Raw genomic sequence first — 27,698 nt, 5'->3', positions numbered from 1 at the left:
TATTTAATTTTAGGGTGAAAGTTCCCTTTAACAGCGGAACTGCTCCCCTTTTCTGCGCATGCGGGTTGCGCAGGTCTCCTCGTGATGACAGCAAATGACAGCACCGTTCGCTCCTGCCAGAAAGCCAGTTTGTGAGGACGCTAACCGCCAACAAACAATCCCTCGGACTCGAGAAACCTGATGATCAGCTGCATTCAGAGAAGTCGCTAACATCCGGGACGGGCTAATTACGATCGGTAAGTAGCGGGATTGGCGTCAGCTCGTACCGTTGATCGCATTTTGGTCACCCGAGGAGCTTGCAGCCGAAGGCTAAGCTAACCTCGCTAACGAGCTAGCCCGTCGTTAGCGTACCCTGCTTTGACCAGCGAGACGTTAGCCGAGTTTAACTCGGTTAACGTTAGCAGGCTACGTTAGCCAGGGTCACCAGATTTGCTTCTCTGTTGGTCCTCCTTATCAAATCGGTGCAAGTTTTTTTTTTTTTTTCCTTCCCTCGAACCTGTATCCGTGTAGCTGCTTGTCTTGTGTCAGGTTTGTTTCGTCGCGTTTAAATAACCAAACGTTTAGTTATACGGGCTATTTGTTATGATTCTCGGGGAGGGGGAGGAGGAGGAGGGGTGGAGGTAGTTAGCCTAGCCTGCAGTAACAACAACAACAACAACAACAACAACTAAACATTAACTTCCGACACAACCGATTTGTTGTCTGCCTGGCTTCAACCGCGGATGTCTCGTACAACACCAAAAATCAAGGGCGTTTATCCGTTTGAGACTCGGCAGCAAATTGAAATGTTTGATTAGGCTTTTTAAAGCCTTTTTTTTTTTTCCAGCAAATGAGCCTCCACCCATCCACGGAGCCGGTGAGAGGATCATGCAGTTGTAGCACCGGCGTTAATAATTGAAGTCTCTAAAAGTCAAAATGATAAATATTTGTAAAAATCAGAGGTCTTGCTGCTTATGTCCGTGAAATCGTTACATTGAAAACTTTTGTATTTTACCATTTGCTAAAAATTCAAGCTTACGCGATGTGAAAGATAATGAATATGAAATGAGACACGCATTCACTACTTAACTCTTCTGAAAGTAATTGGGGTTTTTTTTTGTGTGTGTTTTTTTTTTAGTTTACTTGTTCTAAATGATCCAAGTTGTCATTGGATCGCTTTGGACTTCTGATGAAGTGCAAATCAGGTCTGACTGACGCTCACATGACAGAACTTTCTTCCTCTGTAGTGGTGACTACACGTTGCCTGGAAATAGGGTCAGTCTACTTTATGGTTTGCAAGAGAGGATGACTTTTAAGTTCAAGTGTGACCGAGAGATCACACGCTTCTTGCTTTAAAACCGGATTTGCCGTAATTCCCAGGCTCATGAATAACTTGACAGGATGCACTAAAGGTTTTCCAGTTAACCGACAGTTGATGCAGATTTCAACATTAATATTCTTCATCCGTTGCTATACCAATATGGACCTCCTTTCCTGTAGTGATAGTGACAAGTCATTCCTTTCTTAGTCCTGATGTATAACTAAACGCCATCCTGTTTTTCTGAGTCTGCAGTTGCTGAAGGAGATGACTGCCATTTGGTGGAAGTTAAGAGGATATTCAAGTGCAGGGCTAGTGATGTGTGTGTGTGTGTGTGTGTGTGTGTGTGTATTAAAATGTGTGACAGCTGCTGCATAAGGTTAGGATTTTATTTTGGGTTAAATGTTTTTGCCTTCATGTTTAACACCGCAGATCCAGAGTTTTCATAATTTCCTTGAAGCCATTTTGCACAGTTGTGTAGACTGAATATTTTGGGCAACAAACCATGCTTCATCTTCATGTGGCTGTCAGAGGGCCTGAAAGCTCAGTTGATCTGTTCAAGGTATAACTTGGCTGAGGCCAAAACTAAATTCAGCGCTCTATGCAAACGTTTTTACATGAGGACAAAAAAAAAAAAAAAATGTAGGACCAAAGGGACAAATGTTCAAGTTCAACACAGTTTATAATTACATTACCTATTTATATTGTGGGTCTTTGTGTCTGCTTGTACATCTATTTTTGCGAGGTCCAATTTGAGTTTTAGACCACTGAAGTGAGGATGTTTTGGTCCTTGCTTTCTCAAACTCCATCAAAGGGCTGTTTGAGGGTTAAGACTTGGTTTTAGGATTCAGGCTGGACTCATGTTAGGGTAAGTGTTGCGGTTCGTTGTGATGGTTAAGGGGAAAGGGAATGCATTATGTCAATGAATGTCTTCTCAAAGATACCCATACAAATGTGTGTTTGCTCCTACGCCTTGTATGCAATTGTTCTGTGAAAACCAATGGAGGACTATGTAAGTGGAAGACCCTAGTATGTACTCGATACTAAACCATGGCCTCAAAGTATGGACAAAGCTTTTTAAAGTACAGAAAAATATTTTTGGAGGGTTTGGCACATTGACACAACTTTTCAAAGTGCCTCTCCTGGTATTGACAAATCCCCCAAAACCTGCTTTCTGTTCATCAAAACAACATATTTAGACGTTTTTTTTCCCGAGAAACTTGAGTGACCACTATGTGACTAGATCCCACTACTCTGCTGTATATTCAAACAGGCTACATCAGGGAAATAAACACGTAAATATGTATAGAAATGTAAAGAGAGTCAAAGCAACAAGCTAGGGATGTGCTGTGTTTTAAGTGGTGCGAAAAACAATTCAGTCAGTACTCTAAAAGAATTGAGGGTACTGGCCAAAATGGTGGGAAAGTTCATTTTGAAACCTTACACATGTACATAGCATACACTACTTGCTTTCTGAACAGTGTACGAAATTATCTGAAAGGGAAGTGGAAAGAGGATGTTTGCTCCAAACCACAAATACCTTTTGTAGAAAGTGATACTCTTTTAGATATTTATAAAAAGCCTTTGCTCCACTGGTTGTGTGTAGGAGATCATGTAGTGGGAGGACTGGGCTCTGTTCCAAACACATTTACTCTGACGCGGTGATATTTACTTACATTATTTAAAAAGTAGCGTTGTAGTGCATTTCTAAAACCTTTCTAAACGTTTTCATTCGATAACCGGTGTGGCTGTGACATGCCTTGGCGTTTGATCTCCTGTCTCAGTGTTTGCCCTGCCCCTTGTCTCCTAAACCACCTTGTTGTTAAAACTATGCTGCTTACACAGATGCTACGGTTGAACAATTGGCCTTGTAGTGACTCATGTTAATGGTATTGAGAGGCTTTCTTGCCACAGCTACGACCATTGTCACACACAGCTCAGAGAGTTGCAGAAGATGCCTTCCCTCACACTGTCTGTCGATTGGTTTCTCTTCTGCTTTAGAGTTCCTCAGAACTCTCCATGACTGACTCACCAGGTAGCTCTTTGCTATGGATCGTATTGGAGCTGATGAGCACATGGCACAAGGCAGTAAACCTCTCTTCGAGCCCCTTAATAGCCTTGCTGCTTTTTCACTTCTGTCCAATTATGTGAAGAAAGTGTTTATTATTATTATTATTATTATTTATTATTCAAGAACATGAGTCTGTACGTGAAAGTGCGCTGTCAGTCAGTGTTTACATTCAGATGTAAAAATGAAAACAAACGATACCAAAGAAAACTTTTTTTTTTTTTTTTTTTTTTTTTTATCAATATATCCAGATCTATTAATCTAGAGAAATGTCCTCTAGATTAGTTGACAATACCTTAAAGATTCCACCAAGTTGCTAATTGTTGATTAATCATTTCTGTAATTCTTGAAGCCTTTCGAACATTTCTTTTTGGTAGTTTTCTTAGCCTTCATGGCAGTAAACAAATATTTTGGCTCGTATCAAAAAGTAGTTTGAAGACTTCATCTTGGCTTCAGGGAAATTGTGATTAATTTTTGAACTAATTTCTAACTTTTACAGATATTTATTTGATTAATTTAGAAAGTATTGATTTGAATCAATGATGATTTTGAATTGATGATCATTAGCTGCAATCGTAGTTAAAATACAACCTTACTTTAAAACAGTATTAATAGTTGCTTATTTAGCATTTTGCTCATATAGTACACAATACTTTCAATATAATGTTGAAAAATGATGCTTAGAATTAACAGTATTTTTCAGCAACTTCTCCAATAGAGACATTACAAATGCTTGACAATTTAGTATACTGTCACATGTACTTATGCACTAGACTCCACTTATAAGCGCCCACAGGAGGAGTTACAGTTGTTGACAAATACATGAATAAAAACGTTAAATGTTAAATTGCTTGTGAAACTGTCTGATATTGTTTGGTTGACTGATTGGAGCATCACGCCATCACCATTCTCGCGTCTCACACAAGGAGCAGCTCAACCTTATGAACATTTTGAGACAAACTATAAACATACATTTTTCTGTCCAAACATACTGATAAATAACACTGAATATGTTTTTGTATTAGAGTCGTATTTGATTAAAATGAGTCTTAATAGGAGATGGGTAATCACTGTTTATTCTTGGTTTGCCAAGCGAATTCTTTGTCGAGCCTATCATTATGTGTTTAAATCTGCATAACCAATTTGATTTGTCAGGCATATCAACTCTCATGTTGTGGTTGTCTGTTAGCTTGCGTGCAGTGATACTGCCTTGCAGTCATTCCCACTATTGAGCAGTTTTCTCCAGTCTAGTCTCATTCTCCTCCCAGGGCCCTAACTCCACAGTTAAATCTGTGTTTTCTATGTTTGCAACCAGCCACAAAGGGGCTTTTGTGGAAAGGATTCACCAAGAAATCATTCAAATTTCATGCACTCTGCTTGGATTGTATGTTTTGGCTGTGTATATCTGGAAAGGGAAGAGTGATTTGCATTTTTTGCTGTGTAGCGTCTCCTGAAGCTTATGAAAAAGCATGCCTTTGCTGTTGTCATTGGGCCAGCGTGTGAAGTACGCTGAATGCTAACGAAACCGTCCCTTACATGATGGGACTGTCATGCGTGAGCTGGTTTCCTGAAAAGGGAACCAGCTTTTCCTTTGAAGACATTTTTTTTCTCAATGCAGCTTAACTCGAATAATAAATGCAAATAATTATTGCAAAATACAAGATTAGGCAGAGCAAGGCACGTTTCTTTGCTGAAGGGTAAATGCCAACCATTAGTTCTGAATGCTCCTTTCTGAGGTTCATCAGAGTACACAATGCTTGACAGTCCAACAGCATTGCTGTGTATACCAGACAGCTATAATAACTGACTGAAAAGTGACTAGAAAAATGGCGTTTTTCCTCTTTGATTGACTGCCTTCTCAGCCAGCAAATAACTTTACAAGAATGTGACTAGTTTTATAAACGTTAGAAATTAAGCAGTACTGAACAGCCAGATGTTTCTCTGTTCACTGTTTAGAAGTGAGCTTGTCACTAAAATGGGAATAGTTGGTCGACCTTAAAGATCAGGCCTTGTCAGGGTAGCCTTGCCCATTGCTGCTGACTTCAGGGCTAACCCCCCCTTTATTTTTATCAGCAGGTGGTAAACTGGACACAGCGACATGGCTTGGGTCTTGAGAAGTTGCAGCATTTATTCACTGACAAGTAGCCTAAGCTGTACACACACTGCTTTGCTACAGTCACACAGCTATACTGCTAACTTCATATCCTCCAGTATCACCAACTTCACTATCACACACATGTTCCTCTCATTGGAAAACATAGAACCAGAAAACCTTTGATGTTTATGTTTGATCGATGACAAACAATTATTTGGTGATGAAAATTCTTAATTACATATTTGTTGATCAGCAAATCAGTTAATTGACTAATCTTTTCAACTCCAAAGACAGGCTTTTAGTCTTGAAAACATAAGCTGAGGGAGCCTCAATGATAACAGGATTAACAAAGCATCTACAGAACCACTTAAAGCATTATGCAACAGGATGTCTGTAGGGCTATTCTTGACGGGTCAACTTTTAGGTGAAATTGGTGTAGTTCGCCTTTCACTCAGTGTACTTCAGAAATTTTTTCCCTTGCTAATGTGACATTTGTTAACTGGTTATTTGAGTCTTTCTTTAGTGTCCGTATCACATATTTACCTCATTTATCTGTTTCCATTCCATCTTGTCCCTTTTGTGTTGCAGTCATTTTCCTCGCTGCCTGTGTGAGCTGGTGAAGATGGTGAAGCCAGACATCCACACTCTGGCCCACCACCTGAAACAGGAGCGGCTGTATGTGGCGTCGGAGAAGCAGCTGATCCAGAGGCTCAACAGCGACGTTCTGAAGACAGCTGAGAGGCTGTACCGGGCTGCCTGGATCGCCAAGCAGCAGAGGATCAACCTCGATCGTCTCATTCTCACCAGGTCAGACGTATTATCAGGATTCACCCTGGTCCTGAAAAGGAATAATTATATAGGAAGTACAGACTTGGAGTCGGGTCTCTAACTTTGTTTAATCCATACTCAAGAAAGAAATGTAAAAAGGATTATTTATTTTAAGGGGCGTTATGACCGGTAATACATCCTGTTACAGGCCTTTGGTTTGTTTTTTATCCTGTGGTACTCAAGTCAGCAGCAAGACTGCAGAATCTCTGACATTTTAGTTAATTATGGAGCAAATGATCTCAAGAATATATTTGCTTGTGTAATGGTGGATATATTTCTGTTGTCAAAAGTAGGTTGTATCACATGATGTTCTCTATGAAAAAAATACTAAGATGTATTCTTTTAGTACAACTGCATTTGTGAAATTAAAGCATCTGTTGTTTCAAGAGATTTTATATGATGCATATTTGTAATTAAACGACTCCATGCTCTTCTATAGTGCGGAGGCCTCTCCGGCTGAATGCTGCCAGCATGCCAAAATGCTGGAGGATACGCAGTTTATTGACGGCTACAAGACTCTGGGTTTCCAGGAGACAATCTATGGCGAGTTCTTGGCCAGGTTGAGGGACAATCCAAGACTGGTTGCGTCGTGCCTGGTGGCAGGAGAGAGGCTGAACCAGGAGCACACCCAGGGCGTCATTCACACAGTCTTCACCTCACTTTACGGCAACTGTATCATGCAGGAGGATGAGAGCTACCTGCTGCAGGTCAGGGATCCTAGCTGTCTCTACACATTGGAAAAAACAGTTTAATAGGTTCTCGGTAAAATGCATCATGCTTCTTTCTTGCCAATTCTCAGGTGTTGCGATACCTGGTAGAGTTTGAGCTGAAGGAGAGTGACAACCCTCGCCGTCTACTCCGAAGGGGAACCTGTGCCTTCAGCATCCTTTTCAAGCTCTTCTCTGAGGGCCTGTACTCAGCCAAGCTCTTCCTCACGGCCACCCTTCATGAACCCATTATGCAGCTGCTGGTGGAAGATGAGGACCACCTGGAGACCGACCCGGCCAAAGTGACGGAGCGCCTCACTCCAGCCCAACAGGAACGCTTTGGAGAGAAAGGCTCAGAGGGCTACAAACAAAGGGTGCAGGCAGCTGTGGAGGCCAATGAAGCCAAGCTGGTAGCTCTGGTCAACAAGTTCATTGGTTACTTGAAGCAGAACACCTACTGCTTTCCTCACAGCCTGCGCTGGATTGTGTCTCAGATGTACAAGACTTTGTCATGCGTGGAGCGTCTCGAGGTGGGTGAGGTGCGCACCATGTGTACAGACCTACTGCTGACCTGCTTCATTTGCCCAGCTATAGTCAACCCAGAGCAGTATGGTATCATCTCAGACGCACCCATCAATGAAGTGGCCCGCTTCAATCTAATGCAGGCAAGTGGTGCAGTGCGTTTTCTCCTCTGTGCATATTTACAAGCAGAAGCCATTATACTGTAGACTAATGTTGCATATTTTATGTTATACAGGTTGGACAACTTCTGCAGCAGTTGGCCATGACTGATGATGATGCAGATCCAAGGCGAAAAAGCAGTTTGTCTAAGTTTGATAAGGTATGTGATAATCAAAGTAATGCATTTTCTTTTCTTTTTATTATTCAAGTTTAAGTTTCTCTAGTACTAAGTCACTTTTTGTGGGTCTTTGTTTGGTAGAGTTGTGTTGCTGCCTTTCTGGATGTGGTGATCGGAGGACGAGCTGTTGAGACCCCACCTATGTCCTCAATGAACCTTCTAGAGGGCCTCAGTAGGACTGCTGTCTATACTACGCATAATCAACTGCTTGCCCTGGTAAACAATTTTGCAGTTGATATGAAAATGTAACATTGATATACCATCATCTGAAAGTTATTGCTGCTACTCCATTACAGGGTAGACTTGATGTGAAATTAAAGTATAAATACGATTTGATGTTTATGTAAAGACACAAGGCAGCTCAAGTGTCTTTTGGTTTACAGTATTTGTGTGTTGAATTCCATTTGCATTGCAACATACCTTTTGGCAGCACTCTCAAAGCAATGTTTAGCAGTTTAGATTTACATAAAACAAGAGTTTGGCAAGTGCTAACTTGTCAGAGAGGTCATAAACCCTTTTTCAGAAGAAGTCCTGACTTCCAAGGAATTATTTATCATGATGATCTTGGAAATAATACTTTCCAATTCCTGCATAGGTGGACTTTGTTCGGAGTGTGACGGCAGGGGACCACCTTCGAGAGGAGGAACACATGGCCCTGGAGACCCTGCTGGCCAATGTGCCCCAGTCTCGAACCGTGAAGAGCAACAGTCTGGAGCTCACCCCCTCCAACACCCCCCAGCTCTCCCCAGCCACCACTCCTGCCAACAAGAAGAACAGACTTCCCATAGGTAGCTTCCTCCACTGCCTCTAATCCTCTTCCTGCCGCTCTGGTTATTAGACTCAATATGATACAGCCTCTTATAATTTTCTGGTATGAGGATTGGAAAGAGATTTTGCTCCATAGAAATATCACAATTTGAAATAAGAACTAGTAAAATACAAGTGTAATATGCTGTCTAATGAGAAGCCAAATAAACAAGCAGAGTTGAGTGGTGATAGCAAGTGAAGGCCTGTGCTTTATAGGAAGCTAATGAGCTACTTCTCAGCTTGTTATAAAGATAATTAGTATGGCCTGGATTGAGGCTCAATTACAGAAATGACAACCAATTAAATTACCAAATATAAATGAACATATTTTAATTGGAATGGATGGAAAAGATGCATAGATTACCTTCATTAGCATTTTTGAGACAAATGATGCTGTAGCAACACTTCATTAATTAGAAATGAACCACTTGTGCTTTGCTTCTCTGAAATGTGACATTGATATACACAATCTTGGCTTGATACTTTAACTACTTTGAATTCTGAGATATACTCTGTATTCTTTCTCCAACTCCCTGCCTTGTCCTTCTTTCCTTCTGTGCTGCCAATGAATGACCAGGACAACATTTAGCTGCCATAACATCCTGGGACCCCACAACCACCGCTCTGTCTGCTCACATTCCATTAGTAACCCCTTTTGGTGGGTAGCCTGTCAGGCATGTTAGAGCTGGAGAGAACTCAACCCTTGTATCTGTTGTTACGTTTTGGATAACACTCATCAAGCATTAGTCCACACTCCCAAGCTGCACAGTAGCTATGCTGCCTCACCACTGCTACCCAGCACTGCTGTTGTCCATGTGCTCTCACCATGCCTGCTTTGCCTTGCACAGCGCTTATGCTCATTATTAGAGCTAAGATGTATTTTCCACTCATTTTGTTTTTTCTAAGTTTTCCCCTTTTTGCTTCCTCATTCAGCGGAATATGGCTATTCGTTACCAGGTAGAGTGGGGAAAAAAAAAAAAAAATCAATCTTCCACCTTTCCTCTGAGTTGTAGTTAAAATAAAGAAGAAACTACTGTAATTCCCTGCATACAAAGATGGAAATGGCATGGTTGTGTTGTTAATAGTGGCACTGAAATGAATTATATTGATAATGTTAAGGATTTTGAGGATTTATTTTTTACGTGATTATCCGTACATATAAAGCACATTTTCCGATCTCCTAAAAACTCTCCCATTAGAATAACGTCATTATAATCAGCATTCGTTCCTTGTTCTCTTCGAATTGCTACTTGACTACTGTTGATGCTTTGATGAGAGCATTGTTCATGATGAGTGTAATGTGGCTCAATGTCTTGATTGAGCCTGTGTAATTTTCTTGAGATGGCTGGTGAAGAAAATACCAGGTATATCATGCAAATCCAACCTCGAGGAACCTTCATGAGACCTGTCGGACCTCATTTCCAGTGAATGGAACTAAATAATATATCTATTACCACAATAATAATGGGGTTGAAATATGTCAGAGTGGTCTCTGGTATTAATTTCATGTGCTGCTTAAGTGCTTCACTTTGTTGGGGTTTCCATTTTTATCCCTGCAATGATGGAAGCAGATCTTGAGATGGTTAATATGCACTGAGCACCATGGTTGAGTGTAGGTAATGCTGAATGATAACAACAGCAAGCTCATTAATCTTGTTAATATTTGTATGTACAGCACTTCTATATAAATTCTATATACTGGTCATCTTAACATAATATAATCATATTACAAAAGCTATTAGTTCAGATAATATGGCAGGTAATGAAGTCTTTTGTTTTCTAGTGACATGATGTGCTATTTGCTTTTGTTTGTGTCTGTCTTGCAGCTCAACCAGTGAACCCCTGTACTCCGTTAATTCAGAATATAATTTTCAGATTTGAAAAATGTAGAAGAAAACTCACCCTTTTTTTTGTAACTAACTGTAGGCTAATATCAACAAATCGGATAAACTCACCTTAAATGTCATACCAGTGTGGCCACCTAGTCATGTAGGTTTTTAATAGTTTTTATTTTGTAAACGCATAAAGCAACTGTGACCTTCAGCTCATTTGGAATAGAAAAATGCAGTAATAAACGGTCCATACAGTCATTCTCATTAATTATGAATAGCATTTATTCGCAAACACATTGGTATGACATGCAGTATAAGAGTCTTAGTTGGCTCATCTTCAAAAATACTGTTTGGTTGTTGTTTGATCATAAAACTTATTTGTGACATGATACGTAACAATTGGAAAGTAACTCTGATTCCTTTCTCCTCCGGTCAACTCGCCAACCAACAGCTGCTCGTAGCCGTAGCCGTACCAACATAGCCCAGGAGGGGGAGGCAGAGGCCAGCTCCCAAGAGTCCATCCAGGAGCTGTTGCCAGAGGAGGTGCTGGTGATTTCACTGGGAACTGGTCCTCAGAGTGTCCCTGGGATGATGTCAGAGAATGAGGTAATGTGACTTGAATTAATGTACTCATCTGCAGGAGAGGTGATGATGTGATAAATTCAGTGTTATATTTTTTTCCTGTCACTGAAGGGGAGTAAGAGTTATGCATCTTACAGTTCTTTGTCCTTTCAATTGAAGAAAACCTTGTAGCTTATGTAAAACTAACCATCTGATCCCAATTGAACTGTCTCCTGCTGTCTTTGAATCAGGTATTTATTTTAGCAAGAACAGCTCATGTTAAGTTCACAGGCAAACATAAACATTACGTTTTGTATTCCTGTACTTTCTCTCTGGCTCTCCAGGTTTTGAACCTGCAGATGGCTGATGGTGCCCAGGGGGATGGCCATGCTGATGACACCAAACAACACGGTAAACCAGACAAAACACTGCGCTTCTCTCTCTGCAGTGACAACTTGGAAGGCATCTCAGAAGGTCAGTCTTCAATCCAATGACATATAAAGCTAAAATGTAGTGAAATAAAAAATTTTTTTTTGCAATTTAGTTTTACACCATAGTATACATTTTTAAGGTCATAACTGGTCTTTACTAAACAATCCTGACTAAACTACTGACTGTGTGTGTGTGTGTGTGTGTGTGTGTGTGTGTGTGTGTGTGTGTGTGTGTGTGTGTGTGTGTGTGTGTGTGTGTGTGTGTGTGTGTATTTTACCTCAGGTCCATCCAATCGCTCCAACTCTGTGTCATCTCTGGACCTGGAGGGAGAGTCTGTTTCTGAGCTTGGAGCCGGACCATCAGGAAGTAACGGGGTGGAGGCTCTACAGCTTTTGGAGCATGAACAGGGTGTGTTCATTTCTGAATGTTACCAAAAAGTTGAATTGAATAGGAATTCATATAAATACATATATGCAGCTATAGCAGTTTTGTAAACAAATGAAAGACGCGTGAGATTATAGGTGAAAGATAAGCAGGCTCAGGCTAACATACGGTATGTCTCCTTCAGCCACTACACAGGACAACCTGGATGACAAATTGCGCAAGTTTGAGATCAGGGATATGATGGGTCTGACAGACGATCGGGACATCTCTGAAACGGTCAGCGAAACCTGGAGCACCGATGTGCTCGGCAGTGACTTTGACCCCAATATGGATGAAGATCGGCTACAGGAAATAGCAGGTAGGCCATGGTTTAGTTACCTGTGTTTGACATTTATTTCTGCATCAGTATGCAAATTAATGGATGTACACAGCCCATGTGATCATTTCACATTTTGTGTGATGAATTTGCTGAACATACGAACCTTCTCTGACTGTCTATTAAGGAGATTTAGGAAAATGTCATCACCTTGTGGTATAAGGTTGAAATAGCATCAAAAGGCACATCTTCACTTCAGCTCAGCTTCTACAAAGATATGCCCCATGCAGGGCAGCTGTAATACATTTTTCTGTTTCAGTTCTCTGCTTTAAGAACTATATGTAATTACATTTAAATAGTATCTATTATGAGTTGTTTTGTTACCCAATTGTGCTGTAATTAATAAATCTGGCCAGTGAGTCTACTTTCAGTTTTTAACAAATGGTTCAATGCAGTGCTTTTTATCTTGCATTTTATTTTGAAGGTGTGAAATGTATCTTTTTGAGTTGCAAATTCAATGTTAAAGCTGTAATGCAATTTTCTGTCTTAAGTTTAAACTAGACTTAGTTAGAGTCACAGAATTTATACATTTGCAATTCAAGACACTGATTAATTGACGGTAATAGTTTGCTTCAGATTGAAGACTGAAGTTTGTAGATATAGAAAAATGCTAATACAATAGTTTAGATGTTACTGAAAGAGATTCCTAAATTTGTATCTTTCCATTCAAGAATAAACTAGTGGAGTTGACACATTCAATGGAAATAGAAAATAGAGTCTATGGGGCAAAACAAGTTATTTTCAATATGAAGTTAATTTGGCACCTTCAGTATATTGTGGAGGGAAAGTTCAGCCGGTGCACTCTGTAAAGCCCAAACTTGGACCGTAAAGCTCAGATTGTAAAAATAATGGGTTAATCTAACGTGAAACCAGCTGTAGACAGAACATTTAAGTCTCGGTATTATTCAGAGCAACATTTTCCTGTCTCCTTTGCCTCGCAGTCTTTTTGCTCACATCCTACCTCCTGCCCATCTCTCTCCATCCCTCTCTCTCTCTGACATTCACTCAGTCCCTGCAGTCTTATTGACCTTGGTTCCTTCTCATTTGCATCCACCATTTTTCATTCTTCGGAATATGGCGTTGGGGGACTTTTCCATCATTAAGTGAATTTACAGCGATTTCCTTATGTGTTTTCTCCAAGGGATTGGGTTATGAGATGCACATTAAATATCCATTAATACCTCATTATCCCACTGATAAGATTACCATGATAATGAGGCAGAAATTCTAATTGTTTCACTTCTTGTTGTGCCACTCATTTAATCATCCACCTGAAAGACAAGTACTCTGCGCCCCTACCTTGAAGACTGTAAACATGGACAGCGGGATAGAGCTCTCCCACTGCCAACGAGAGCCCTGCCCCCGCCAACAGCAGCACACACTGTTGCCTGGGTGCTGGCATGCTTGCATGTTCATGGCGCGCGTGTGCCATGAAGTGGAAGTATTACGTACCAGGGGGTGCAGCTACCAAAGGTTGACTTTTTGATCATCAGCCTTGGACACTGTCTCCCACTCACACCTGCTCCCCCCCCTCCCTTACTCCTCTGCATTCTTCCACCTTGTTAAGCTGCGACTTCCCAAATGGAGATGGAGGAACACTGTGCTGAGGACTTTGTGGGAGGGTGGACAAAACAGTAATTTGGTTGTGAATAATGCTAGGCTTAATCAACTGCTCAAAGTCACGGCCCTGGAGGCCGGGGACGGGGTGAGATATTACCATTAACCTCTGACCTTTGGCACAGTGGTGGATGTGCCTGTGGGTCCCAGCATGAAATGCACGTGACCTCTCTGTGTCTCGGTATGCAAAGCTCACTGTCTCAGAACCCCCCACCCCCTCAACGAGTTGGTGGTTTATCTAATATTTTTGCTTATCTCAGGCCATTTTTGAGTCAAGCCTGAAGGTGTAAAAGTGATGAAACAGTTTGATTTTTAATTAAGATGCACCACATGAAATCAGTACATTAGGTATGTCCTGAATGTTGAAAATAATGCCTCATATATTGATTCACCAAGAGAAATGAATGCATTACTCATTCATTAAAGTATTGGCAAAAATGTCAGACATTTGCTGATTCTATCCTTTCTCTGTTTATACAGTGTGTGTGTGTGTGTGTGTGTGTGTGTGTGTGTGTGTATATATATATATATATGTGATTATCTTTATGTTTTAACTGTCAGACAAAACGACCAACTTCAGGAAAGCACTTTTGTTAATTGAACAACTTAGTGATGGATCAGTTTAATGAAAGTTTTCATTAGTCACATTTAAATTGTTGTAGGATGGAGCATTAAATCTGAGCATCAATGTAAAAAATTCTCAATTTCCTATGTTGCTCATATTTAAATTCTGAATAATTTGCAACTTTGCGACTGTAGAGGTGACTTCTTGCTAGTCCAACACTTTCTGATACAAAAACAAAAGCTGTTTCACGCCGCTGAAGGAAGTTAACTTTTTGTCTCTGTCTCTTTCTCTGTTGTCAGGGGCAGCCGCAGAGAACATGCTCGGCAGCCTGCTGTGTCTTCCTGGCTCGGGTTCAGTTCTGCTGGACCCCTACGGCTCCACCATCTCGGAGACCACGAGCGAGGCCTGGAGCGTGGAGGTCCTACCCAGCGACTCAGGTGGGGACTTATTCTCTTGATTTTTATTCTTCATCTATACGACAGTCTTCAATGTATGTATGTTTGCTTGCACATGTGTGCATATTTCTGGATGCATTTTTAGGTTTCTGCAGTATACTGGGGGCTGGGACACCAGGTGTGTTTGCACTGCATTCCATACCAAAAATGTGTGCATGCATCTGTCATCATATTTGTGTGCACTTGCCTGTCTTTCAGGGCAGATCTGCCTGTGCCAGTAAAAGGCAGCTTAGGGTTTCCTTAGAGGGCTCACCAGGTGTGTTTGCACCTGTGGTAGAGCAGTGGGGAGAGAAGCACACGGACAGCAGCTGTCCTCAGTCAGTTTACATGGTGTCAGTTCTTTATTTGGCTAGACTTGCATGATATTGCTCTGAGACTGCCATGTACATTTTGTTGTGTTACGCCAGTAACCACTCAGGGATCAGTTACCATTGTTGTGTTGCATAAATACAAATTCATTCTTATAAATTACAGATTATTCTTTCACTGTTCTTGCAAATTGAACATACACACGAAACCTTTTTTTAATTTTTTTTTTTTATGAGATTACCTGCTTGACTCCCCCCTTTTGAAAACCAGTGTTTTGTGAAAGTCAATAGAGAGCTTTATTAACAGTGTTAAGTGTTTCTTTGAAAAGCTTGGGTCTTATGTTAATTGGAGTAGTACACCATTTCAATATGTGCAGTGCAGAAATGACATGCATGAGTGTCTTGATTGCTTTTTGTTCCGTTTGCTGCCCCTGTTCTGCTCGATAATAGTGTGATCGCAGGCTTGCTTCAAGTAGAGTGCTTGTTTCATGGCTAGGCAGCAGAAAACTACACTCCGAAGAGCACTTTACCAACACATTATTACTAACGAGCATGCAAATGAGTACTGCTGTTAGTATGGAGCCTCTGGGTTTCGACCCAACAGCTCCATTGGGTAGCCAAAGAATTGGCCGCACCAGCTTTCCGGTTTGGATTGGCAGTTATAAGACATGATAATGTATGCTTTGTTTGATTTCTTGCATATGTGCAAACTCTGTTTACTAATAATCACAACAGAGTAGGTGGTGGAATTAAAGAGTGACCATCATCTGTAGCAAAGTGCCATCAGTACAGCAGGTTTTGAGTTTAATTTTAAACATATCAAGCGAGAAAAGTACAAAGTCTAGCTTCACATATATTTTTCATGAAGAAAGATCTTCTTCTTTTCTTTCTTTTTCCTTTTGGGTTGATCTGCAGAAGCTCCAGACCTGAAGCAGGAGGAGCGTCTGCAGGAGCTGGAGAGCTGCTCTGGCGTTGGCAGCACCTCAGACGACACCGAGGTCAGAGAAGTCAGCTCGAGACCCAGCACACCAGGCCTCAGTGTTGTCTCAGGTATAAATCGAACTACTCCATCTCTCCCCCACCTTCTCTTACAACTACTTTGTCTGCCTGTGTTTTCTCTCTCCAAAACTATCAGTTCTATTTCTGTGTTTGACTCCATAGTCCTTTTTGTCTGTTGGAAAGTCATTAATGGGCCTGCATTGTTAAATAACTTTTGTTTCTCACTCTCCTTGCCACTTTGTGGAGCGGTCATGTGGCTGGGAGGGTTTTTAACCAACATAGTGGGATCAGTGTGAATTTTTCTGTATTACACTGAGGTTAATGCTGGTTGTCTTTGTCCGTGGGCTCAGGTGGACGTGCTATGTTGACGTGCATGAAGTAGTATCCTACATTAAAAAGCCAGCGGTGACGTTCCTGGCTCAGCTCACAGGAAAACGTCCCACGGGATCCCACCGATGGATAGTCTGCTTCTGATGATCACTCTTATTTGTGTCTTTCCCTTAACCCATGGGAGCTTACGCTACCAATTTAGAGTTCCCAGTGGGTTCCCATCTCAGAGAGACCATACAGCATAGTCTAAAGAGAAAAATATCCTCTTTTGTTTCAAAACCACTGCACATGCAGGCTTAGTTTTTTGGCTGCTGCCAAGCTCAAACATCTCAATGTAGAAGTGATATTGAGTCACCTTTGTCCTCAATGTCAACACAACTGTTCCTTTTGTGTGTGGGTGCCACAGGTATCAGCGCAACCTCGGAAGATATCCCCAACAAGATCGAGGACCTGCGGTCAGAGTGCAGCTCGGACTTTGGAGGGAAGGACTCTGTGACCAGTCCAGATGGGGAGGAGTCAGGCCACGGTAGGAGAGTGTCACATCCCCACCAGGCTGAGCCATCAGTCTAGTGTCTATCTGCTCAAAACAGCATCAGCCAGCGCCATCTATCCCTGTCACTTCTGCAGCTGCCACCAAACTAAATCACTGTTTTCTCTCTCAAATGGTGACTGTTACTTAAAGTTACACTGAAGGGTTAAATATTCTTTGTTAGTTTGGCTGGGGAGTCATTATCTTTTTAAATGCCATAAACATGTTTTTAAATAACATGAACATGCATACGTATATTAGCGGCTGATTTAGTAAAGGCTGTTAATTGTCTAATACTCTTGTGTTTTTGCAGGAGCACACCATCTGACATCTCCCCCTTCACAGGCTGATTCCTTACTGGCCATGTTTGATCCCCTTTCCTCTGGTGAAGGTAATTTGCACTCCCAGAATGCACTGCAGCCAATGAGTGCGAACAATGAGTATCATTAAATCCCTGCTCTAATGTCGTGGAGTCGCAGAACAGCTTGACATGTGCGAAATTAACCAAAAATGTACCTGTACCCCTCACCACAATAACTGGACATATTACTATAAGTGCAAAGTGAAATGTCACTTAATTTGGCTCATTTAGTATCCTAAATTATTCTTTGGAGTTTTCCCTCTCCTGTGCATTTTGCTTGTAGTACAGGTGGAAATGTGTGGGGGAACAATGTTAGTGGCTGTGTGTCTGTGGCAAGGTGAAGGGATGACAGGTTGAGAGACCTCACCCCAGGCTCTTTGGCACTGTCCCCTTGTCCCACTGTGCACATGGCACAAGGCTGCCATTGGAAGCTTTTCAGGAGAGAGTCTACCCTTGGAACAGGTGGCCTACCTACACCTAGGGCTCATCTCCCACCAACATTTCTCTTTAGCACTCTCCCCCACATTTTAGTTTTTTTTTTCTTTTTTCTACAGATTATTATGTTTAGCAGCTATTCTTAAGAAACAGGTGAGATGTTACGGTACAGAACAACATTACTTCTTAATAAATCTGTTTGAAGAATTGTATTAGAATATGTAAGGCTTTTAAAATAGTTAAACACAAATATTATAAGCACAGATTAATGAACACAAACTTAAACATGAAAGAGAATATAATAAAGAACTAATACAAAGTGCACAGGGGATGCATGAATATTGTCCAGTTTTATTCAGTAAAATGGTATAGATTTTCTTTATTTTCTGCTTTATTACCTCAGGCTCCACTGGAACAATAGTGAGGCCCAAAGTGCACTATGCCAGGCCCCCTCACCCTCCACCTGATCCTCCCATCCCCGAAGCCAGTGCCCTGGGGCAGGAGCCTCGCCACTCTCTTTTCACGCCCCACTGCTTGGCCCAGGCCGAGCTGGAGCACACCAAGCAGCGGCACTCCTTCCCCGACAGGCTGGTCCGCAGCCGCAGCTCTGACATCGTGTGCCCGGGCCGCCGGCCCACGAGTGACCCCGGCCTTAACCGGCGGGTAGCAGTTGAAGAGCGTGACCCGGCCGGGGCCTTCGCCTTAGGACCATCCTCATCCCCCAGCAAGGACTCCCTGAAAGGAGAGGTAACCAGCTGTAGTGGTGCTCTGGATTAATGTCATAGACAGTTTTGGTTTTCAGTAATAACTCCTTATGAACAGCCCCAAAAAAAAGATTATAATAACAATTTCTTTCATTGGAAGATAGTTTAGTAACAGCTGAATCTGGCAGTGCAAAATGATAATGTGTTAATTTCCATTCAAAGGTTGAGGACAGGAAAGACAGTGACGATGAGAAGTCTGATCGCAACAGACCGTGGTGGAAGAAACGTTTCGTGTCAGCCATTCCCAAAGGTAAGGAAACGGGCCACTTGGTCATTTTAAGCATGCCCTCTCTTCTAAACTGAGAAATGAACTTGTGTTCATTTAAAAGTGATCTGTTTGATTGCAGTGCGCCTTTATTTTTTGTATTCCTGGAAAAAATATAGTTCTCTTAATCACAACTGACAGGAAATATCACACTTTAAAGAGCAGAGCTAAAACCAATTTATAACGTGAGAAAGAGAATGATTATCCATGTTGTCCACTGCTTTGCTGATGTTCCAGTTGGAAAATGATGTTTCTTGTTGTTTGAAGTTACTCCAGAGATGTGTCCAGCCCTTTTTCTCTCAGGTCTCACTTGCTGCAGATTTATATAGACTTTTCAAAGCTAATCAGTCATCAGAGGAGCTATAGCTGTGTAGATTGTATGGCTGTAGCCTCCCAGCAGTGCTGTCAGCCAGCGGCTAATGGTCATTAGATAGACCTCTCTGTCATCAGCACTGATAAATGACACATCTCGTGTTGCAGTTCTACTCTAGAACCATCTCTCATACATCTGTCTGGGAAATAATGAGCTGTGCCCACACAGACTGACTGCTTATTACTCTTTGAGATAATGATATTTCTTAAGTAAACATCAAATTGATATTCATAAAATGGAGGACTGTGTTCACATGAAAAAGTAGAGCGCCGCGACGCCTCAACCGCCACTCCGCTGCCAAATCTCTGTAGAGTCCATTGTGTTTGTCCTGTTGCTCTGCATGGTGACGCACAGTCAGCTGTCCCACAGAGCAGCGGCAGCCTGTGCTTGAAAGGCCAACCCTGTCTGTTGTGTTCCTCACAGTGCTGTATTGGACGGCTGAGAGTGATGTCCCAGGTAACGCTTCCATGCTGTTGTCATTGAGCTAGCTTTACTGCTGGAGCCAGCGGCTGCGTGCCATACTGCTTTGTAGATGCTGCCTTAGGGCTGTAGAGCTGTGATGTGACATGGTGTATCCTGAGTTCACATGCTCCTCACACTCCTCATCCATGCATCTGTTTTATCACTCCCTCTTCTGTTTTTGGCTACATTACCATTTTACTGTAAGGAGAATACAGAATATCAATGTAGATACTTCACTCAGTGTTTCCTGTGTGTGTCATCAAGTTATAGCCTCTGTAGCTCTCTTGTTTGTCTTGTTGTCACCTTTGTGTTAAAAGAAAAATACACGTTTTATAAAGACTGAACCTTTGTGATATTCTGCTATGAACCAAAGGTTTCATTTACCATTTTACAGTTATTTTGCCTTTTTCGCAGTAAAGTTCAACATGAGACTTTGATGCTGTATTGATGCCATACATCACACTGAGAGTTTTTCACCTCAATACAACCCATAAAAAAAGTTCCAAAAATGTCTCAAAATGGCTGTCAACATGTGACTCACGATCAGTCTGTCATCAGGTTATTGTGAACGTAGTGTTACTCCACCCAAGTCAGTCATCACACGTGTCTCCTTCACAGCTCCAATTGCAGCATTCAGGAAAAGGGACAAACAGGAGAAAGATGACATTGCCCAGGAGCGAATCCCACAAGGTCAGTGCTGGTTGTTTTTTTTTTTTTTTTAAACTCCTGATTGGCTGAAACAGATCCACCAGGTTTGGTTTGGTTTTTAATGCAACCTGTTTGTCGGTGGGTGGTTTGTCAGATGACCCACTGCCCAGACACAGCTCTCAAACCCAGGCAGCCGAAGACATCCTGGACAAGTACAGGAACATCAAGAGAATCAGCCCAGGTGATGGAGCCACAGCTGGAGCCTCCTATGATGGTACAGGAGGTCAGGAAAAATACCGCCACGTATGCTCATAACATAAACTTGCAGCAGACAAAGTAGAGAGTTTTCTCTTTTTTGTGTGTTTATTTCCACAGATCTTTGTGCTGAGGACAGCGTACATGACTCTCCAAGAGAAGACACTCTGCAGAACATTTCCACAGATGACCTCCCAGACTCAGCCAGCCAGACGGCGCAGCAGCATGACTCCAAGTTCTCCTTCAGGTCTCGCGTTCACAATCCTGCAAAATACAGCAGAATTCATTTTTACAAAACACTCAACACTTTCCAGTTTTCTTTGCTTACGTTGCTCGGTCATTGCTGTTGATTAGAAATGGATTTTTTTGTTTTGTTTTGGTCTTTCAGTGATGCAAAGAAGAAGTTGAGGTTGGCTTTGTGTGCAGCGGACTCAGTGGCTCTCCCCATCATGGCTCCTGCAACCACACGGAATGGACTGCCTGATCACATGGATTCTGAAGGTAGGAATCCTTAAGCATCTACATGCATCCTATATTAGTACTTGGGTTTATTTTTTTTTCACTTGCTCTATGCTGAACTGAATAAGTATCAAAGGCCCTTTTGCTTTATTTTTTTTTCTGAGAAGAGGGGCCTTTTTTTTCCCTAACAATTTTTTTGGAAACAGAAAAGTGCATTTAAGGTTAAATCATTTCATCTGCTGCTGGCCTGTCCTGAACAGATATGAATTCCTCTGTAGTGACGAAGTAATAGAGATAACATGAAATCATTATGGCAAACAATTATTGGAAAACTGTTTTTTGGTAAATCACATTTAACAAAAATTTAAAAAGTGTATTAAGTTAGAACTGTTGTAAAACTTGCCTACTGGAGTGCAGTTATCTTTGCCACATGTCTCCATAGGGAGCATGCTCTAATGTTGGCAAACGTCCAACCTGCTGAAAGTGTCCTTAAGCAAGACACCAAATCTGTACCACCTTCACCTTCTGAGTCACCTTCGAAGGTTTGGGGCAAGGTTGAAAGAGAATTCCCATATGGTGTCAGTGAAATATCACATTAGTAACCATCATACATGTGTAGTCACATTGATTAATATTGGCCTATCTTTTTATCTGATGCTTCACAAAATAAAGGTGGACCACCTTCACATCCTGAAGTAGGACAATAGCAGGCAGAAACACGAGAGCCTATTAGGTTATGGTAAAACTATAAGACTCCATCTTCGAGGCAATCAGTCACATTGTCACGTGGAGATGGCAGTTTGATTGGATTACAGCGACCAGGCGTTCCTTTGTGAGCAGGGAGCAGCTTTGTCCAACCTGTCTCTCTGTTGTCCTGTCTCTCAGACAATGAGATCGTCTGCTTCCTGAAGGTCCAGCTAGCTGAGGCCATCAACCTTCAGGATAAGAACCAGATGGCCCAGATCCAGGAGACCACGCGCTGTGTGAGCCGCTTCGATCCTCGCACCTGCAGGAAGCTGCTGGCTGCCATCGCGGACGATTACAGGTAAATATTCAGGCCTGGAGAGATGAGGTGAGCTCACTTAGGGGAACCTCATGGATCATTTAATTTATCTCATCTTGGTTCAGTACTTAATTATAGGAAGCTACAGAGATGTAGCAGGGAGCACAATGAAAATATTTAAATACAAATTCTCATGTATGTTTCCTTTAGAAAGCGGGCACCATACATAGCTTACCTGACCAGGTGTCGTCAGGGTCTGCAGACCTCTCAGGCCCATTTAGAAAGGCTCCTCCAGAGGGTGCTGAGAGACAAGGAGGTGGCGAACCGCTACTTCACCACAGTCTGTGTCCGGCTGCTTCTTGAACATATGGAGTCCAAGATGCTTGACTTCATTAAAGGTACTTCAACATTTTCACAATCAGTGTGACTGGACTGCGGCTGAGCTTATTGACCTGCCAACCTCCACGGTACAGATTCCTGATCTTGCTGCCATCCTATTTTCTGCATTTTATAGTATTTCTATTTGATTTTTTTTTACAAGATTTACAATGCTTTTCTCAATATTTCCTCTGAGATAACAAAAAAATAGGTGGTGACAACCCTTAAAAAAAAAAAATAGACGGTTTAATATTTAATCATAAAATGTTTCGTATTATCAGCTAACGTTGCATTTCTAAATGTTTTGGCATACCTATGAGTTGTATTTCCAGACATTGGATATGCAGTCTATACACAATATCAAGCACAGCGTATTGTCATTGAATCATACACTATATCTGGTTGGAGGGTTAAATTTGTTGCTCCCCTCCAGCGTTCCAGGGGTGCACAGCATCTGATGACAAGACAGCAGCAGTGGAGGATTTTCTGCGCTACTTGTACGGTGCCATGGCCCGTGATGCCATTTGGCAGTATGCGAGCGAGGACCAGCTGCAGGATGCCCAGATGGCTATCGAGCGCAGCGTTATGAACCGCATCTTTAAACTGGCTTTCTACCCCAATCAGGATGGAGATATTCTCAGAGACCAGTGAGTAGCTGAAGTGTGCCGAACAAAGTGCTTCACTAGGCAGTATTGGATTTTTTACTGTTCGGAAGATTTAAAACTGAAACTTTGTGGAGACAGCAGAGCACTGCTCTTTTATATCTTGGCATGCATACAAATTCACAGAGGCTTTTCTGCCCTGGTGTAAAAATCCACTTACTTTTACACAGCATAGGACACCTACATTTTAATACTTCAGTATAACTAAATTCCATCATGTTGTTTTTTTTTTTTAGCTGCTAACATTAGCTAGGCATTTCGGTAGTGTAATTTTGCTGTATTGTCTTTTAAACCAAGTTTAACCGACTTGATCTCTCAATAGGACTTGTCATCTTCAGATGGAACTTAATGACATTCATATTTAGGTTGATATCTAATGTATGAACAGCTGCATTGTTGGATGGCACATAATGTGTACTCCGCTGTCTTAAACCGAGTTGTTTTGTCGCACTCAGGCTTTTCCATGAACATATCCAGCGGCTCTCAAAAGTTGTGACGGCAAATCATAAAGCTCTTCAAATCCCGGAGGTATCATTGAATCGTCTCTCTTTTTCCATTACTTCCACGTGTTCATGGGGAAGGAAGAGGTTTCACTAGTACTCTTTTCTGGTTGTAGGTTTACCTGAAGGAAACTCCCTGGCCCTCTGCGCAGTCTGAGATTAGGACCATTAATGCCTACAAGACGCCACGAGACAAAGTCCAGTGTATACTGCGTATGTGTTCCACCATCATGAATCTTCTCAGTCTGGCCAACGAAGACTCCGTCCCAGGAGCAGATGACTTTGTCCCCGTACTTGTCTTTGTCCTCATAAGGGTAAGTCTGTTCTTACATCATACTTCATTTTATTCAGCCCACACTGCCGCAACTTCTTAAAGGAGCAGTAAGCGATCACATCCGTTTGGCTAACTAAGCAAACCAAGCTGAAATCTGCTGCAAATCCCAAGTGTTCAGGCTCAGGCTGCATATGGACAAAATCAAATATCCCAATACTTTTGACCAAATACCTCCAACATCGATATTGCAACAATTGTAACTTGTATTTGTAACAATTGTAGGGATTACTATTAGTACTTTCACAAAATATTAACATAGTGAGATTTTTGATAAGTAATCTTCAGTGATGTGGATATAATGACTGAACGGGAAAAAGGCAAATAATGGAGCGGAATTTAGACCCGTGTAATAGCTTTTTTAACAAAAAAAATAAATCGCTTACAGCACCTTTAAACAAACTTTTGAATTTCATTGTTTATTACTTGTTGACTTCTTGTCAATGAAGAAAAATGATCCTGAAATATTTTCACAAAAAAGACTGTAATCACAATACACCATAAAGACTGCTATCCGCTAACCTGTGTGCATATATTTTACATATTTCCATATTTATGATTATAATCTGTACGGTGTTGCATGAGGTTCTTTGAGCGGCTAATGTGGGCCCATCCCCACATCTCCTCCCCTCCAGGCAAACCCGCCCTGCCTGCTGTCCACCGTTCAGTACATCAATAATTTCTACGCCAGCCGGCTGAGTGGGGAGGAGTGCTATTGGTGGATGCAGTTCACCGCGGCGGTGGAATTCATTAAGACCATCGACGATCGCAAGTGAAGCAGAACAGCCACCTGTATGGGCAGACTGCGGGGGAAGGAGCCGGGAGACTGGGAGACTTCCCAACCAACTGCTCCCTCTGCACAGCTTATAAAACCTGGCCCTCAGCCTGCTCTTTATTTGTATAGCTTGTACATAGCCAGAGACGTTGAAAGATTACAAAATATATATTACTGTACTTATGTGGACAAATCCAGGTTTTAACCGTAGTGAGAAAACGGCTTTTGGGAAAAATTAGCATCATATTAACTTTGAATCTGATTTGAATTTTTTCCTTTTATCTTTTTGTCTTCTCAGTCAGGTTTCCTTTTGGGGTCTGTGTTAGGAATTTTATATATAAATAATTACCAATATGACATTAAATCAACATAAAAGATTATCCTATATATAGGGACCAGACTTCCTTGATGTGATCACTGATCTTTATACCCCCCCTGGTGAGAGAGAAGGGCTTCCAATTAAATTACAATATAATGTTCATTAAATGCATTGTGACGTGGGGATTTACGGTGAGTGATAGTTACTGATGGGATTTAGTGACTCATAAACACTGAGATCAGTTCACAATTAACCATACTTCTCAGAAGGTTAGTTTATCAAACCGTAGGGCAGCTTTCTTTCATGAATTGTTTACTTCAATTTATTCCCAAACAGGCATCAATTTGGACAAAAGGGCCCACATATTTAAAGTGTATTTATTTCTGTCATTCTATTTAAGTCTTTGTTTATCTAAGTTTCAAAAAAAAAAAAAAAAAAATAGAAAAAGGAAAATGCATATCGTGCCCATTCAAGATGTATGAGGCAAGTGATGTTATGATAAACTTGCTAGAAATGCTCGAGTTAGGAGGGCACCTTAGCTATGAGAAGCCCTTCGGTGGGGACGCTGGGCGATGAACACATACAGGGTCAACACATGCACAGAGCAGTGGTGGCATTTACGGAAATATTGAAAATAGTGCCTTTGATATGGGGCGCTCTGTACAGGTAGTTATTTTTGATGTTCTTTTTTTTCCCCTCTTCTTTTTTTTTTAACCCAACAAAGGCATCGTTCACCCCCGCTCTCTCCCCTCACACACACACACACACACACACACACACACACACACACACACACACACACACACACACACACACACACTCTCTCCTCCCTCCCTCTCCGATGGTCCAACTGAGAAGCTTTTGTCCGGCCCTCGCTGCAGGAACATGGGCATCCCCACATCGCTGATTGTCGTGGCTCAGTCCCTTTAATGCACTTGAGTTTGAACAAATAATCCCCTCTGGTGTTCTAGATCCTACCTCAGAGTTGAAACCAATGAGCCTGATACACAGTAACTGCCCTGCATTGGTTGACAACGGAGTTCTGGATCAGTTTTGCAATGGCTAAAAAAAAATGGTAGAACAACGAAGGGGGAACGGAGGAAACGTCGGCTATTGACCTGCTGTGATGCTTGTTGTGGTCACATCACCCTTAATTAACACAGGCCTTTGTTAGCCAACAAAGACTTTTTCATTTCTAATCTTGTACCCGAGAGGCCACATTTGTCCACGGGGGCAAAACTAGTGAATTATTGGATATTGGCTCTCTACCTCCTCATAAGTTCAAGAAAGGGACTCGTGTTTATGTGCACTTATTTCTTTTCTTCTTTTTTTTTTTTTTTCAATTTGGCGTGCTGTGATCTCCACCTGTCATTGTATCTTTCCGATTATAGTACAAGCATGTCTTTAATTATCCAGAAGTGACTAAAACTCCTTTTTCTCTTAAAATCCTCTGCTTCATTTTTGTGCACAGACGTGCCACATGTATTATAGTTTTTGATAACCCCTTACTTCCCACGGTAAATGACCTGACAGCACAATACACAGTAGGATAGAAGAGCAAATAATCAACACTATTGACTTGTTACTGACTTTCAGTTTATGCTAAAGTGGTTGGTGTAGTACGTGTGTTTTTGTTTTTTTGTTTTTTTTTGTCTAGTGAGCGTGTGTGAGATGCTTGTGTGACTGGTTGACCCTCTGCCTCCTCTTGCATGAAGTCATTGAATGGTCTGCACATTCTCAATCATGATAAACTGTAGAACAGGATTAGTGTCTGCCACAGGCCAGTAATTGAACCTGCAAGAGGATGCAAGGCTCCTCTTTGTGTCCGTGATACTTGCATATCAGAACTCGATGATTTATTTTGCACAAAATAGATGTATTTTCCTGAATAATTTGACAGGGAGCAGTGCATTTTTAAATGTTGTTACTTTTGGCCTTTATAGTTATTTATAGTAACCATATTGCAATTAAAGTAATGTTTGAGTAGCAAAGTTAAGCACCTGACTTACTCGTTCAAGCTGATGATGTCACATATTTATGGGGAACATCACCAATGCATTTTTTTTATATTCGTCTACGGTAGCACACGCACAAGATTCCTATGTGCGGTACACTTCTTTGCAGAGTCGGTGTAATCAATTTGATGAGAAAACCATGCACTGGAAAATCAAGTTGCAGGTTGCATCTATACTAATTAGGTTTATGTGATGTCACTTTAATTGGAAATACATACTGCACAGATCTGATGAAGTTATTTGGACCTGGCTTATGTTTCAGTTTTTCCTCAGTAGCAGCTACGAATGACCCCACGAAGTCTGGATCAAAACACCAAATTATTTACACAAATATACATGTGATCGTGTGAGCAACTATAATTTTAGCCTTGATTGTATGCAAACCACTGGACAGTGGTGTCAAGTGAACAGGCTAAAGAGTCCGTCTGTTCTTCAAAGCTTTACTGCTCTGCTCCCTGTACAATTGAGTTGAAAGGCTGAGCAGAGAGAAAAAAAAAAAAAAAAAAAAGTTTTACATCTTGCATCTAATTTTCAATTTAATTGTAAGCTTGCACAATTATGACATGCGGGGAAAGCCGGTTTGTCTTTACTGTGATTAATGCATTATGTAATTCTTTAAAAACAATAAAAGAAGCAGAAGTTTT

At 41.5% G+C, this 27,698-nt stretch overlaps 1 protein-coding gene across 5 annotated transcripts; it reads left to right on the top strand.

The window, feature by feature from the left end:
• The first annotated feature begins 89 nt into the window (after window positions 1-89).
• Window positions 90-27,698, top strand: gapvd1 (GTPase activating protein and VPS9 domains 1). Of its 5 annotated transcripts, none has more exons than XM_069699675.1 (29): window positions 90-236; window positions 6,049-6,267; window positions 6,728-6,995; window positions 7,088-7,660; window positions 7,753-7,836; window positions 7,936-8,070; window positions 8,450-8,642; window positions 9,239-9,319; window positions 10,945-11,099; window positions 11,399-11,528; window positions 11,769-11,894; window positions 12,055-12,228; window positions 14,728-14,865; window positions 16,107-16,241; window positions 16,927-17,046; window positions 17,363-17,440; window positions 18,249-18,592; window positions 18,772-18,859; window positions 19,671-19,703; window positions 20,328-20,399; window positions 20,512-20,631; window positions 20,733-20,859; window positions 21,001-21,113; window positions 21,957-22,116; window positions 22,285-22,472; window positions 22,886-23,099; window positions 23,570-23,642; window positions 23,731-23,928; window positions 24,581-27,698. In XM_069699675.1, the coding sequence occupies exons 2-29, from the start codon at window positions 6,083-6,085 to the stop codon at window positions 24,719-24,721; spliced, it is 4,446 nt and encodes a 1,481-aa protein (XP_069555776.1). In that variant the 5' UTR covers window positions 90-236; window positions 6,049-6,082; the 3' UTR covers window positions 24,722-27,698. The 5 variants fall into 5 exon arrangements, with proteins under 5 accessions (XP_069555776.1, XP_069555774.1, XP_069555778.1 ...); XM_069699673.1 differs by having other exon boundaries at window positions 20,512-20,640; XM_069699677.1 differs by lacking the exon at window positions 9,239-9,319 and having other exon boundaries at window positions 20,512-20,640.

This window comes from Brachyistius frenatus, unplaced genomic scaffold (assembly GCF_029030835.1).
Source record: "Brachyistius frenatus isolate BFR_SWC_R1_liver_20210118 unplaced genomic scaffold, ASM2903083v1 Contig_31, whole genome shotgun sequence".
In the NCBI taxonomy this organism is placed as follows: domain Eukaryota; kingdom Metazoa; phylum Chordata; class Actinopteri; family Embiotocidae; genus Brachyistius; species Brachyistius frenatus.
Note: the sequence above shows the minus strand (reverse complement) of the source record. Positions and strands in the feature narration are given on the sequence as shown.

Bases quoted from the DNA above. Each gene is read 5' to 3' on its own strand.
- gapvd1 (XM_069699673.1), top strand. From the start codon at position 6,083: ATGGTGAAGCCAGACATCCACACTCTGGCCCACCACCTGAAACAGGAG. The intron at 11,100-11,398 runs GTAATGTGACTT...CTGGCTCTCCAG, and splicing joins GGATGATGTCAGAGAATGAG to GTTTTGAACCTGCAGATGGC. The intron at 17,047-17,362 runs GTAGGAGAGTGT...GTGTTTTTGCAG, and splicing joins TGGGGAGGAGTCAGGCCACG to GAGCACACCATCTGACATCT.